The 14,535-nt window shown below is 38.8% G+C and overlaps 1 protein-coding gene and 1 pseudogene across 1 annotated transcript; one reads left to right on the top strand and one right to left on the bottom strand.

Moving 5' to 3' along the window:
- The first annotated feature begins 2,890 nt into the window (after nucleotides 1-2,890).
- On the top strand, nucleotides 2,891-3,265 carry LOC137641167 (uncharacterized). Its single transcript, XM_068373605.1, has one exon. The coding sequence runs from the start codon at nucleotides 2,891-2,893 to the stop codon at nucleotides 3,263-3,265; it is 375 nt and encodes a 124-aa protein (XP_068229706.1).
- A 167-nt stretch (nucleotides 3,266-3,432) lies between these two features.
- LOC137641166 (uncharacterized) overlaps nucleotides 3,433-14,535 on the bottom strand; it is a 36,557-nt pseudogene continuing 25,454 nt past the window's right edge.

The raw sequence follows: 14,535 nt of genomic DNA, 5'->3' as shown, positions 1-14,535 counted from the left end.
AACCAAAATTCGCTGAGTATTAGGTACGATTTAATAGAGGAAACCATATCTTGACATGTGTTAACGCAACAGATTCATTAGTTTTGAGACAAGGACTAATTCATCATTGATCATCAGGTATACAATTCGACACAGGGTAATCCAAATAGACAGTTTTGGAACCAAAGATAACGCTAACTGAACAGACTCATTTGAAGTTGTTATTCAACTTCAAATTTCACTCTAAATTCGAGATATAATCGATAAATTATAATGAAATTGATGTAAAACAAAGTGATCAATACTGTAAGATTATGTCAATAAGTTCCTCTCCAAAATTATTGGTCTAAGACAAAATATGTATTCAAATTCATACAAGGCTCTCTTCAAACTGTTATCAGAAAATTGAGTTAGATCTCCTTAGATCTGTTGTGATAATTCCGAAAGATAAATTCTCAGCAAAACTGAGCAAAGTGGCTAGCATTCTTAAATCACGCACTTTACTCTTCGTAACAGGCACAAAAATCCGTCTTGTGAGATGTGAGAATGGAAAATCAATTCTTTTAATGCAGGGGCATTTCATTCAGGCATCGTTCTATTAATTTAAGGAAACAAATCCTACAAAGAAAATTAGCGACTATTCTTAAACTGAAGAAACACTCTTACCTTAATATCATATCAGCTTCAAACTGAGAAACAAAACCAATATATTCACATAAAGCATGCCACTCACAAATAAAATTTTTCCGAAGGTAACGTTGATAAATACAAAAAGGGGTTTGACAGTCGTCTTCAACATATAAGTATATATCAAGAGGCTCATAATCCGTTCAAAGAAATTATAATAAACACAAAAATCATGTACGTACTATAATAAGATTATCTGTAAATCCTTAGATAACTCTTTTTAATAAGAGTTTCCGTTGAGAAACCTAATCCAAAACTTCAACATAATTGAATTATGTTCTTCAACCATGGTTCATCAACATTATCTCCTCCTACGCCTATTGACGGCAAAGGCCTCGTCTCTATCTTAAGCTTTTAATTCAATACTTCACCATTCATCATTTACTTCGCACTTCATAATCCTCAGCTATATAGGGCTAGGTCTTCCAAATCTTCTAGTGCGATGTGGAGGCCAGTTAAACGTTTGGTGAACTAATCTGTTTTTGAGAATGCGAAGAGCATGCCCAAACATCTCCATCTACCCCTCATCATAATCTCATCCACATATGGCACTCGAGTAATCTCTCTTAGGCCCCGTCTACACGAGCAAGCTCTACTCGGTAATCTTTGCTCGTTGTGACGTCAGAAATGAAGAAACCGCGAGCAAAGATTCGCACAGGACTTCTAATGTTTAGCGAAGTATCAAGGCTTTGCCTGGCAAGGGTCTTCCCTGACGGAAATTTGTCTTCAAATAAAGAGATGAATCTATCACACTGAAGACATGCCGTCAATTACGAATATATACATCTAATTTTTCATATATATATACATATATATATATATATATATATATATATATATATATATATATATATATATATATATATATTTATATATATATATATATATGTATATATATATAGATAGATAGATATTTAGATAGATATATTTATATATACTGTATATAGATAGATAGATAGATAGATAGGTATATATATATATATATATATATATATATATATATATATATATATATATATATATACACATATATGTTATATGTATATATAAATATATATATATACATATATATATATATATATATATATATATATATATATATATATATATATATATATATATATATACACAAATATATATATATATATATAAATATGTATATACAGTATATATATATATATATATATATATATATATATATATATATATATATATATATATATATATATACACACACACATACACACGCATATATATATATATATATATATATATATATATATATATATATATATATATATATATATATATATATTGTATAATATATATACTTATATATCTATTTATTATTACTATTGTCATTTTTATTTATTATTATTATTATTATTATTATTATTATTATTATTATTATCATTATTATTATTATTATCATTTATATAATATAAATATATATATATATATATATATATATATATATATATATATATATATATATATATATATATATATATATATATATATATATGCAATGCTTATAGATGAATAATACTCGTAATTAAGGTTAATCTTATAAATGAACCAATTAAATAAAAGTTCTAAATTGCAAATTATGCAGTGTACTGTGTTATAACATATATGTTAATGATCCACAATCGCAAAACATACGGAAAAATAAGCTCTTCAATGACAAAGTTAAATTTTGGTTGACAAGAATGGTCATTAACCATAACCTGATAATGAAGGCATGGTGCAAGGTGTCATAAATATTTGGTACTGAAAATTCGTCACTTAATCGCCATCAAAACAGCACATGATATTTAAAGGAGTTGGCTTTTATAAAATCTTAATATCATAAATAAGTATCTTTTTCTGTTTTATATTATTCATTGAACTCATATCTGTGCTGCTTACTATTTCGTTTACGTTTTTTCATTATATTAGTATACATTTCGTTGACGATGAATATTTCTGGGTTATTTGTTACTACGTGCTTTATCTACTTGTTTACTTTCTCAAAGTCTTCATACACAGATATGTCTGTGCCTCAATATAATTCAAGTATATAAATTACACCTTGCCCGTATCCCTTTACAAACAATTATATTCACTTCATGTAAAGAGTAGAAAATGGCTGAAAAAATACGTCAGGGGACAGTGGAGTTCCTGTCACCCCTGGAGTACCCACGAGCTGTCAATTCTCGTGTTCCACCTTCAACCAGCAGACATGTACAAGGAACACTGGTCTCGACAGGTAACTCTGAACCTAATAGAGTTATATCGACAACACCCATGTCTGTGGGATGTACGAAAGGAAGTGTACAAAGACCGTGAGGCACGAACTGCAGCAATTAAAGAAATCACTGCACATTTAAAGCAATATGTTGCAAACATGAATGAAGTAGAGGTAAAGCGTAATCTAGCTCTGCTTCGAAATCAACACTGGAGGGAAATACGCAAAGTAAGTATGGGCAAAATATCAGGAGCCGGAAGCGAGGAACAGTACACACCAAAATTATGGTGCTTCAACGCCTTATCATTTTTAAATTCCGGTGATACAGTACGGCTATCACTGTCAAACCTCGACAGTAGTGAGGCATAACGCCCCACCACCTGAAGTCCTAGAAAATCTGCACTCGTTTGTCACCACTCCCCTGGTGCAACGATCCCATCAGAGACACTTGGTTTCCAAGCACCCCTCGGGTTGTGAATGCTGGTTTATTTCATCTTTCCGTAAAAAGTTGTGGAAAACAGTACATGCAAGTACCATTATGTCAACTTTTCCCGGGGGTAAATTGATTGGTGCAAGGAACACTCGAAATCTATTTGCAACCATTCCAAATGCATTTTCCACGCTACTTTGTTCTCTGGAGAGTCGACTCGAAAATATCCGTTTGCTTGTAGTTTTTTCTGGTATGGATATGGCTTCATTATATGACGTTGCAAAGGAAAAGCGTCATCTGCCAAAAAGACAAATGGCAAGGTTTTATGGCTCCCTGATAGCTTGGCATCCCCTGGGAATCCGACAGTGTGATTGACAATACGCTGACTGATACTGGTGTTCGCCCACACACCTCCGTCAGACACCCGTCCATTTACACCAACATCTACATACATGAAACTAGAATTAGCATCACCTACTGTGTAGCCATAAGAATGATACTGTAAGTGCCTTTGTAGTTATAGAAATAGGACCCGGTACCAGGCGGCTGCTGTATTTCAATATGTTTGCCGTCAATGACTCCAAGGCAGTTTGGGAAATTCCACTTTCTCCAAAAACCGTTGCTCACATTATTCCTTTCCTCTGGTGTTGAAGGCGTCTGTAAATACAACAAAGAGCGCATAAATACACTTAAGCAATACGACGTTATATTTGCCTGCTTCATTAAGTATTATCTCTCTCTCTCTCTCTCTCTCTCTCTCTCTCTCTCTCTCTCTCTCTCTCTCTCTCTCTCTCTCTCTCTCTCTCTCTCTCATGAAATATTGTGGTGGGTGTTATTGTAAATATCATCAGAAAGTCTTCCCTTATTTCTAATACTATAACTCAGTATTTGAATATTGGTTAATTGTAATGAATCCCACCACGCATTTCGTTATTACTCTGATATAATTTTCAAATGGCCTGGTAAATTATATCCCATTGGTAACTGGTGCTACTTTGTCAGACTAAACCACACTGAACAATTAAATGTGGAGGTTGCCAACATATACACAATGTCAAGTGTACTTCTTGGTTACCAATAGTATCAAGCCATTTATGAATATGTACACACACACACACACACACACACACACACACACACACACACGAAAAATTCAACAAACTAAAACTAATCAATGCGCGTGTATTTCAGTTATTCAACGATCCACTTCTGTTGGAAATTGACGAACCATCTGTTACTCCAAGATCACCCATTGCTTCGCCATCTGACACTCCAACAGGCTCTGGTATGACCGACACTATTTCCTCAACTCCAACCGCTAATATGAATAGCTAGAAACGCGAGGTCACACCCAAAGACTATATACTGAAGGAAGATAGGGAGGCTCAAAATAGAATGTTAATACACTAGTTGGCAACTCCAAAGTGAACACAATAGTTGGTTGCTCCGATTTCAGTTGGCGTTGTAGGTATACATCGTTTGTCGTCTGTTTGTTTATATTCAGAATTTGATAGTTGACTCAAATGAAAAAATGGCGCCGACAGTAAAGAAGTCACACAAGTGTGTTGTGTGCCATAAACAAAAAGAAACCGATCCTCATTTGGTATTTCACAGGTTCCCTAAGGACAAAGAACGGTGAGTCCAAACAGTATAATACATGCAGTATGTGCTGCTAATGAGTAAGCCCCACTGATATTGGATGTAAGATTAAGGCAAGGCATCCACAGTAAATCTCTTTTGTTTTTCTTTTTTTGTTGGCTTGTATGCTACCTTATTTCTATTTCCAACCCCTTTTTGATTATTTTTGTGTGTGATACAATTTTGTGTTATTTTGATCTTTCTGATTGTACATTTATACATTTATTAGTTTATAATACTAAACTAGACATGAGTGCATCATGCTTTTCCATTTCAATAAAAAATAAAATAAAATTGTGTTTTTATACACCTAATATCTCTCCATCTTACAGTGGCCTACATGCTGCAATTAAATGTATGCCTACACATAAGCATTTGTGGCTAAGTTTAACAAATCAGATATACAGTATGTTTTAATTTATTCGAATGTGGTATTGTATAGAACATTTAAAAATGGTTATAATATACTGTACAATACTTAAATTTGCAAGAAAATGAACTAAATCATAAGAGATATAGCTATTGAATTTCTAAAAAATAGATTGAGAAACATAATTTGCAATTTAGTTACCTAAAATTTAAGAATATCATGAATATATGAGTAAAATATACTGACAGTAATGCAAATTATGAACAAATATGTCGCAAAATTTACAATCGAATTCCATCCTATATACCCGTAAGCATTACCGCTCTGAATGTTTGGTTGCTCGCTCAAGAGATGGAGCCATTTGTTTCGCATGGGAGTATCTGGCATCTTTTCATAGCACACTCATTTGTGTGTTAGAAGCCTGAGCCCTCCTATCTTCCTTCAGTATATAGTCTTTGGTCACACCTAAACCAGTAACGAGCAGAAAGCGAGCAACCAAAACGCCTTGTGCCCCTGATGATGTATTACAGGAAGCTCTCCATCAGCTGAAAACACTAACATCGTCCGACGATATGATTAACAATGATGAATGTAATCCTTTAGGTGTTGTAATTGCTAATGACCTCAGACAAATGTCTAGGGAGAACAGAATTTATGCACAAAAACTTGTTAATGACATCCTGCTTTTAGGTAAATTAGGCAAGATTTCTGCGTCAACTAAGATTGTAGAGTGAGTTGTTAGAGGCAGAAATGTGTTCATAGAGATGCCCTTTCACAATACACAAGTGATAAATGGTTGTGGAGAATTTTTTTTATGGTTATGTTCTGAGTGGGAACTTAGTCCGGGAAAGTCTCCTTATAACAGTTACATAAAGTTCAACAGGGGAGGATATGAGCACTTACTCTCGGGGCACAAACACCCTGCTAATACTTTACTGTCACAATTCACAAACCATCACTCTCAAATACAAAAGTGAAATTTACTGTCCAGAGGCCGGAGTACTCCACACATAGAAATGTCAATAATTTATGGCCTACTCTAGCTTTGTCAGGTCTATAGTCATCTCATTCTCAGGATCTGTTCCGGCTCTGTCCCAGCTACCCCAATGAAATGCTGGACAGTTATTTTACGTTAATGTAATTAAGACAAAATCCAAAATGGGAGCAGTGATGTAAAGTAGTTAAAAAGTTTAAAGATAAGGATCTTTACCTTCGAAGCAAATATATTAATGCAAAGTTCCTCGCTGTTACCACCTATAGACTTACTTAGGTTTTCTCTTTAAATATTGGGTACTTTGTCCCGTGATAAACTATTCATTTCATACATTAAAATAAATGAGGGAGCAAAAATACTAAAGAGGTTTTATTAACCTAATATTGATTTATTTCACAAATTTACATGAAAACAAAACGGACATCTTAACAACACAAAAATATCATAAAAGAAATGCAAATTGAAAGCAATTCAAAATGATGGAAATTAGTTAGTTAGACACGTGGTCTGCAATAATAAATCGAAATGGGGTCGGACACGTGACCCATGTGACCCAGAGACTGTGTTAGTCTCAAAAAGGCAAAAATTGTATAGAAAAAATATATATACACACAATCCCACTGCACACAGTCCGAATAGTGTAATTAGCCAGGTTCCCTATAAAGTTAAAATTAGTCTAAGCTAATAAAAAATGGGGGAAAACTAAATGAGCTAATAAAAAATGGGGGAAAACTAAATGGCCATTGATGTAGTACCTGCACTCCTTTAAAGATTAGTCCTATGCCCGTGGTGGCTGTTGACCTGGTTGTCGCACTAATTGGCACGTTGCACTATTGCCTGGCTCACCCCAAGAATCCTCGTTGGCTACAACTATGGTATCCCAGGGTCCTCTTCTTCTCAATCTCTCCGACCGGCAGCAACAGGACTCCTTGGTGAGTCACGTTTGGGAGAGTGGGATGGGATGGGGGTGAGCCAGAAGTGCACGGATTCACTGACCCAGCAGATCAGTAGGCCAGGGCAGCTTTTCGTTGAATGGGCTCGACGCTAAGGTCGAAGAGATCACCTGGCTTCACCTTTCCAGACAGGTGAGGAGCTTGATGCGCACGGTAATCCATTGGGGGTGCCATATCGGGACTTAAGGACAGGGCAATATATTGTTGCAAGGAGTGCAGAGGAGGCAGGATTTTGTACTAAATACTTAGAGAAATCTTGCTGCTCTAAGGGAGTTTATATATACAATAATCCTACCTATTCTGGCTTGCTAAAATAATATCTTAAATGATTAATTAGCAATGGACTGGTACGATGGGCATACATCTTAAAATTAACAAACCTTAATTGGTATTGAGAAATATAAGATGCATTAATTCAGCAGTATTGGAATTTATATAAAATGTGCAGTTTAGGAATTTAATCTCGACCCATGTAGTTTAAGGAAAGAACCAACATACGCCGTGGTTACACTAAGGCCCTCTAACGTGCGTATCTACGCTGTGACGTCACGAGCATGGCGTGCGCCACTGTCAACAAGTTTAGGTTTAGATTAGTCCTCCCTATGTCTCGTTAAAGAAAATTGAATGTAGGGGAGAATGTTTAAGGGGTAGCTATAGTATTAGTAGAAGGGAGCTAAAACTACAATTAAAAGAAGAAGAGTGAAGAAAATTCTTCACAATGGTATTGCATGAACGAAATATGTCTAAAGATATGTTTGAATTATTTTGATTATTTACTTATTCATATTTAGCATTGTGCATACTGTACATGTTGACATGTATAAAGACAATAAAATTGGTTACGTTCGTAAATATAATTTGTTTGAAAAATTATGATATCCCGTTCATTATCCTTTCTGGGCCATCTACGATTAGTTATTAGGTTACTCCTTAAGTGAAAGTTATTTTCTTTTAAACTCGATTTGTTTCAGTATATGCATAATCCCTTCATAAACAAATCAAGGTGGAGTATTTTAATGCATTCAATGATGCAGTTCTGCATTATGCATACATGCACCATAACTTCAGTAAATACAGATTATGCAGGCTATATACAGAGTTTCTCCTGATGACGTAACCGTGTAACAAGTTAACGGCAACAAAAAATGATCCTTCCGCAATAAGCAACGTACACACACTCCACGTCATTTCCTATGATTTTTGTAACATCGATTTGAGATAAGATAACTTATCAGACAGTGAATGATTTAAGGAGGCCACTTGGTAATGTGCATCTCCCCCCCCCCCCCACCCCCTATGGATATGAATACTAGAACCTTGTTTTGTTTCAATAAATCATTAGTTAGGAGCAAAAATTTCCTTGGTTAATGATTATTTCTACTACTACAACAACTACTACTACTACTCCTTCTGGTTCTACCACTTTTTCCACTAATACTAATACTGCTGCTTTTTAATACTTGCATTTGTAAAAGTAACTTCACCGGTTAATTTTTTGTAAGCTATAGCTGTTGGAATCAATGTAACGATTATAATTCATTCACATCTCTCTCTCTCTCTCTCTCTCTCTCTCTCTCTCTCTCTCTCTCTCTCTCTCTAGTACATATAATGAATATGTGCATATGATGTACATCATGTGTGTGCATACATATGATTATTGTTATATGTGTACTGTATGTGTGCACGTTACATATATAAATGATAATCATAAGTACATCCCAGCATCTATGAGAGACTTCTAGATCCGCCACTGTTATCAGATTAAGACTGGTGTAAATTTGATGTTTTACGTATGGTAAGCAAGGCTGACGTACGGTACGGAGTACGGTACGGTACGGTTGATATTTAGCCTATAAGTACGGTACGGAATTATGGTACGGTAATTCTACCAAGGTATGGTACGGTACGGTTCAGGTACGAAAAAAATGGGCAAATTCCGTACCGCACCTTACCTTAGGCTTGGATGTCTATCACTACGCAATTACTGTTAATGCATATTTGGACACCAGCAATTGACTGGACTAAAAAAAATTCACTTGTAGAATACTAAGGTATTTTATATTTCAGTTTGTAATATACTATGCACGTGTTAATTCCTTAATTAACATGTGACGTCTGTGTCTAATTCTTGAAGTAATACCAACAAAAGTTTGAAGCATCACAAATATAATCCTATATTGTGCTTCGGAAGAGTCTTCTCCAGAAAAGCCCTATGCTTAATTATGAGCATAGGGCTGATGGAGTCATTTCCGTTAGATGTGCTGCTCATACTTTACAGCTATGTGTGCATGATATGATCAACGGAAATCAATATGTAAAGTCTTCGCTTACTAAAGCGCGCAAAGTAGTGAAGAAAACCCATACACAGAATATGAGGTTAGTATTTAGAAAAAATGACAAACCACTGCCCAAATTGGATTGCGAACCAAGATGGGGCTCATCTTATGAGATGCTACAGAGTGTCATGGCAAGAAAATCTTTTTTATGCCAAATAGGACTTGCCAATGAATCTCTTTTGATACCTGAAGATGACTGGCAAACTATTGAAGACCTTTTACTCTGTCTCAAACCTGTGTACAATACGACCATTACCATACAAATGCAGAAACTGACTGCTAGAATGTTCCTTGGTGAGTGGTTAAAATGTAAAATGCTTCTGTCAAAATCATCTATACAGTTTTCAGCCGACCTTATTACTGCCATGCAGAATCGAGAGCTTTCTCTACTCAACAATGCAGCATTCCTGGCAGCCATATATCTTGATCCAAGATTTCAGTGCCTATTAGTTGAACCACAAAAAGATCTTGCAATGCTGCACCTCACTGCATTGTGGAAGAGAATTGTGTCATTACAAAGCTATATTAATTTTCAGGATGATTTTACCAAAAAAAATGAAGAAAAGAACTTGAGTGAAAGCCAAAGTGGAAATGAAGAGAGCTCAAAAGATATAATTGACCTGCTGATATAATTGTCTGCTGCTGATAACAACCGAAAAAGGGAGAGCAAAGTAGTGGATTATGATGCTTTGCGATTTACCGAAATAAAACAAACAATTAAGCATTTCAATACCTGTAGTCGAAGAGAAAAAAGGGAAGATATATTCACGTGGTGGAATAAACATCCATTCAAATATTTGAAGGCTATAGCCGAGGTAGCCTTTGCACTTCTTGTCACTCAAGTGAGTGTAGAGCGAACATTCTTAGGGTTAAGATGCATTTTGGATGAACTAAGACTAGGCATGAAGGATGATATAATAGATGGCATTATGTTTCTAAGATGCAATACGTAATCAATTTGAACTCTTATGTTTGGTTAAAAGAAGTTGCTATTGGAAGGTATTTTCCTATAGCCTAGGTTACAAGCTTTTTTGGGCTCAAGCCATGTCGTCCTGATGGAAGTTCCTATAGGGTAGCTTTCTAGGGTATATTACAACTACGGCGATATTCCCAGAGAATTTACCTTAAGGTACCAGAATTCTAACTCCTGGAGCGAGTATCCCTCGTGAAAGGGATATCGCGCCATATCAGAGGACGTATTCTTGACACGCCACATGGCAATCTGCATCCTGGACAGAGATTTCGTCTCGTAGGAGGCGATTGGCAAGAAACGAATTCGGGAAAGAAAAAGGGGAGCCGCTCCCAAGGCTTCCCTATCCTCCGATTCGTATGCGTGCCTGGCGCCAATCCTGGCGCTATCTGTATTCCTTTTTGCGTAGCTTAACAACTCGGTGTTTTTTCCTGTGTTTCTCGCAAATCTTGGATTTATTCTACTTTTCATGGCTTCTCCGTCTTCGTCGGCCTCTGATAAGTTGAGTATAATGTCTTTTATGTATAAATGTAGGCTCTTGGTAAATTTCTGAGTGATTAATAGAATCAATCTTTGATACAAGAGCCGTAGCCTACCGGAGGCGTCCTGGACGCTGTCGCTCGCTAGGTATAAGTTTAGTTAGTCAGAGCGACATTCCCGGTTGTTTTGCTTTAATAAATTTTAGCTATTTAGCATTACATAGGATTTCCTTTCGTGCTTAGTATTATTTTGGCGAAGTATTCGCCATTCTGGCCTACGCTAGGCCATGTAGCCTAGTCGTTTGGTCCTAGTACTTCATGCATGATTTTGGTTTTTCAGAGTGTAATAAAAATTTTATTGAAGCTTTAGGCTATGTTTTATATATTTAAGACTGTGTGGAATATTTCCAAGATAGTATACGAGTGAGTTTCGGTGATTTAGGTAATCGATTCTCTTGATGCCTAGGCTAAGTTGCTTATGGAGCCTTAGTATACTTTATCATACTCCCCGGTTGCTTTCTTTTCTTCGGAGATGGTATGCAATCCCTTTCCCTCTGTTTAAGCCTTGGGCTTATCCCTAAGTGGTTTTTTCCGAATTTATTTTCGATAAAACTATACTGGGGTGTTACTGTACCTTCCTGTTCCTGTAGTATGGTTCAAAGAGGGACAGAACAACAGAGTTTTTTAGTCTGAGTCTGTGTTTGTCTGGCTTGGGGCAGAGTCTCCCTCGCTGGCCTGACACAGACAAAGGGGGCTTAGCCTCCTTAGGTCACTACCGAAGGTTTCTGTGGATATGATTCCTTCTTTTGTGATCTACCAGACTAGTCCTTGTTGCTGTTCTCGGGGGAGGATAAGTTTCTTTCCCTGGGAGTAGCAACACCTTCCTTGCTTTGGTGCTCTGGGAGCTGGCAAGTATTGCTGGCCTTCCTCCTTAGATCTCCCTTAGGCTAAGATAAGTTTCTTGGCTGTGGGTGATCTGTCACTAAAGCAAGGTTGATAGGACCCTCTTGTCCCTTCCCCCTCTTTCTCCGTAATGGCCTAGCCATTACAGTACTGTACGTCGTTCTACATCTGGAGCTAGTATAGGTTAGGATGTGGAATTGACTCAGCCCCTTGCCGGCCGGCAGTCTTATATTTTTGAGTGCTGCCCGGACCTCTCTTGGTCCCTCATCCATGCCTGCCTGTAGAGCCAGACGGCATTGGTCAGGAAGCCTGAATTAGATTCTCCCCTTCCTTATATGCACTCTTTCGGATTGCCGGGCTTGGAGGTTGTGTACACTCTTATCCCGGCATCCATTCTATTTTTCTTCTAGTGCTATACCCGACCCGAGGCCAGCAGCCGGGCAGGTGTAGTCCTCTGGTTCTTTTGCTGCCGGCTGGCATCGGTCTTGTACCTTTGCCAGCCGGCTTATGTCAGCCCTTGTCTGCCGGTCACCAAGAGTGTGGCCGGCAGCTGGGTACTACCTTGTGTAGTTGCCAGCCGGCAGCCATTGCCGGCCGACATTGGCTGTTGCCGGCCGGCAGTCGCTGCCGGCCGGCACATGCATTTGAACCAGAGTGCTGCCGCCTTATAGCTGTTAAGTAGTATACTTTAAAGCTAGTTATGGTGTGTTGCCGGTCGGCACGTATCCCCCTATACTGTACTAGTATTCTTCAGTATAACATATACAGTAAGAAGAAAACTATGGTAAGGGTCTTGGTACAGCACTGTGTGTTCTAACACTATTGTGTTTTCTTGCACATCCCTTTGCTGTTGCCCTACAGATAGGAAAGTGAGTTCTTTCGCTGTCTCCAAGGATGATCTCCAGTATTGGGACCCTCAGGTATGTACTGTATGCACTAACCTGATTACTGAGGCTTTTGATTCCCCTAGGACGGCGGAATCAAGGGATATAGCAAGGGAGAAGCTTCGTACCTGTGTAAGGGGCTTCCAAAAGAACACTTCTGGCCCTTATCTTCCAAGTGAGAAGATGAAGGCGTATCTTTTTCCCAAGGCATCAGCTGATGCAGTGATTCCCCAGCCTCAAGAGGAGATCCCCCAAGATCAGGTCCAGGTGGACGTTGAAGTCGCGGTCGCGATGCAAGACATCCAGTTAGATGACAGGATGTCTGACGTGGACGAGCGTTTGGAACAAGACCTCCTGGCAGAAGGTCAGGATGAAGTTCAAGCCCCAGACGTTGTAAAGGAAGAGGTCGACAAGGTGTCGGCTACTCCGGTTCAGATTCCGGAGCCTATTCCCTCAACATTGGCCGGTCTCCCAGTAGAACTGGGACAGGCCCTCTCTTCGATTGTTGGAATGATCCAACAAATGCAGAAGGAGAATCAGGAGAAGGCGGCTGCTATGGAACTGCGGATGCAGTCCCTGGCAGAATCACATGGGCCCCGGAAAACGCTCAATGTGAAAGACCTTCCCTTATGCTCAGATGCTAACCCATGGAGGTATGCTGAGCACATGCCGATGACGACTGGAAAGATCGTCATCTCGGATAAGCTGGGTTCAGTTCCCCTAGAGGAGGTGGAATTCTGGCCCAGCAAGGCATCATATCCGGACTGCTATGTCCGGCTGAGAAAAGAACCAGCTTCAAGGGAGGAGACAGAGCCAAAGGAGGTCATAATCATGGACCACGCTAAGGCTTAAGCCCTACCTTCATCCTCGATGAAGGAGAGGGGCTTCTCTAACTCGAAGGTAGCTGCATTGAGCAAGAAGCTCCCTTCCTTTGTGTCCTCTCCTGCTATAGCCTTCCCCTTTTTACAGAAAGGGTTTGCGGCTGTCCTAAAGGCAGTCGAGGCCGGCAAGCCTTGCCCCTCCCTGGAGGAGTGTAAACCCTTGTCGCTGGCCCTGCCTATGGACCACAAAGACTGGAAGGATGTCCATCTGACGTTCTCAGTGGGAAAGTTGGAGGCTGATATTGCCGGACGGCAATTCGGCGAGGACCTCCCCAAGCTGTCCGACTCTCTCTTACGAAGAGAGTTCGAGACAAAAGAAAGACTGGCTGCCTCAATGTCTCATCAGACTACTCTTGAGACGATGGCAAGTGACCCCAAGGTCCATGAAATGTTCATGGTGGTGGCTAAGACTCACCTAGCCACAGTGACGAAGGACCTTTATAGCTTCGTCAAGGCAAGGAGAGCTTGTAGGGAGTTCGTGTTCACCGGGGCTACGGTGAGGCACGAGCCAAGGAAGTTAATCTCCTCCAACATTTGGGGAAAAGTCCTTTTCCCTACCGATGTGGTCAAAGAAGTTGTTGATAAGGCCGCCGTGGAGAATAGAAACCTTCTCCAGAAGTGGGGCCTGGCTATCAAAAGAAAGTCTTCCCCGGATGAGGGTCCTCAACCAAAGAGGAAGAATATGAGGACTAGGCTACCGTCTCGGCCAGCCAAGCCCTCTAGACAGCAACAGCAACTGCAATTGCCATTGCCTCCAGTGCCCCAGATGGTGGCACAAACCCCGACCACTTTTCAGTGGGT

Source organism: Palaemon carinicauda, chromosome 5 (assembly GCF_036898095.1).
Source record: "Palaemon carinicauda isolate YSFRI2023 chromosome 5, ASM3689809v2, whole genome shotgun sequence".
Classification (NCBI taxonomy): domain Eukaryota; kingdom Metazoa; phylum Arthropoda; class Malacostraca; order Decapoda; family Palaemonidae; genus Palaemon; species Palaemon carinicauda.
This window is presented reverse-complemented; position numbering and strand designations above follow the sequence as displayed.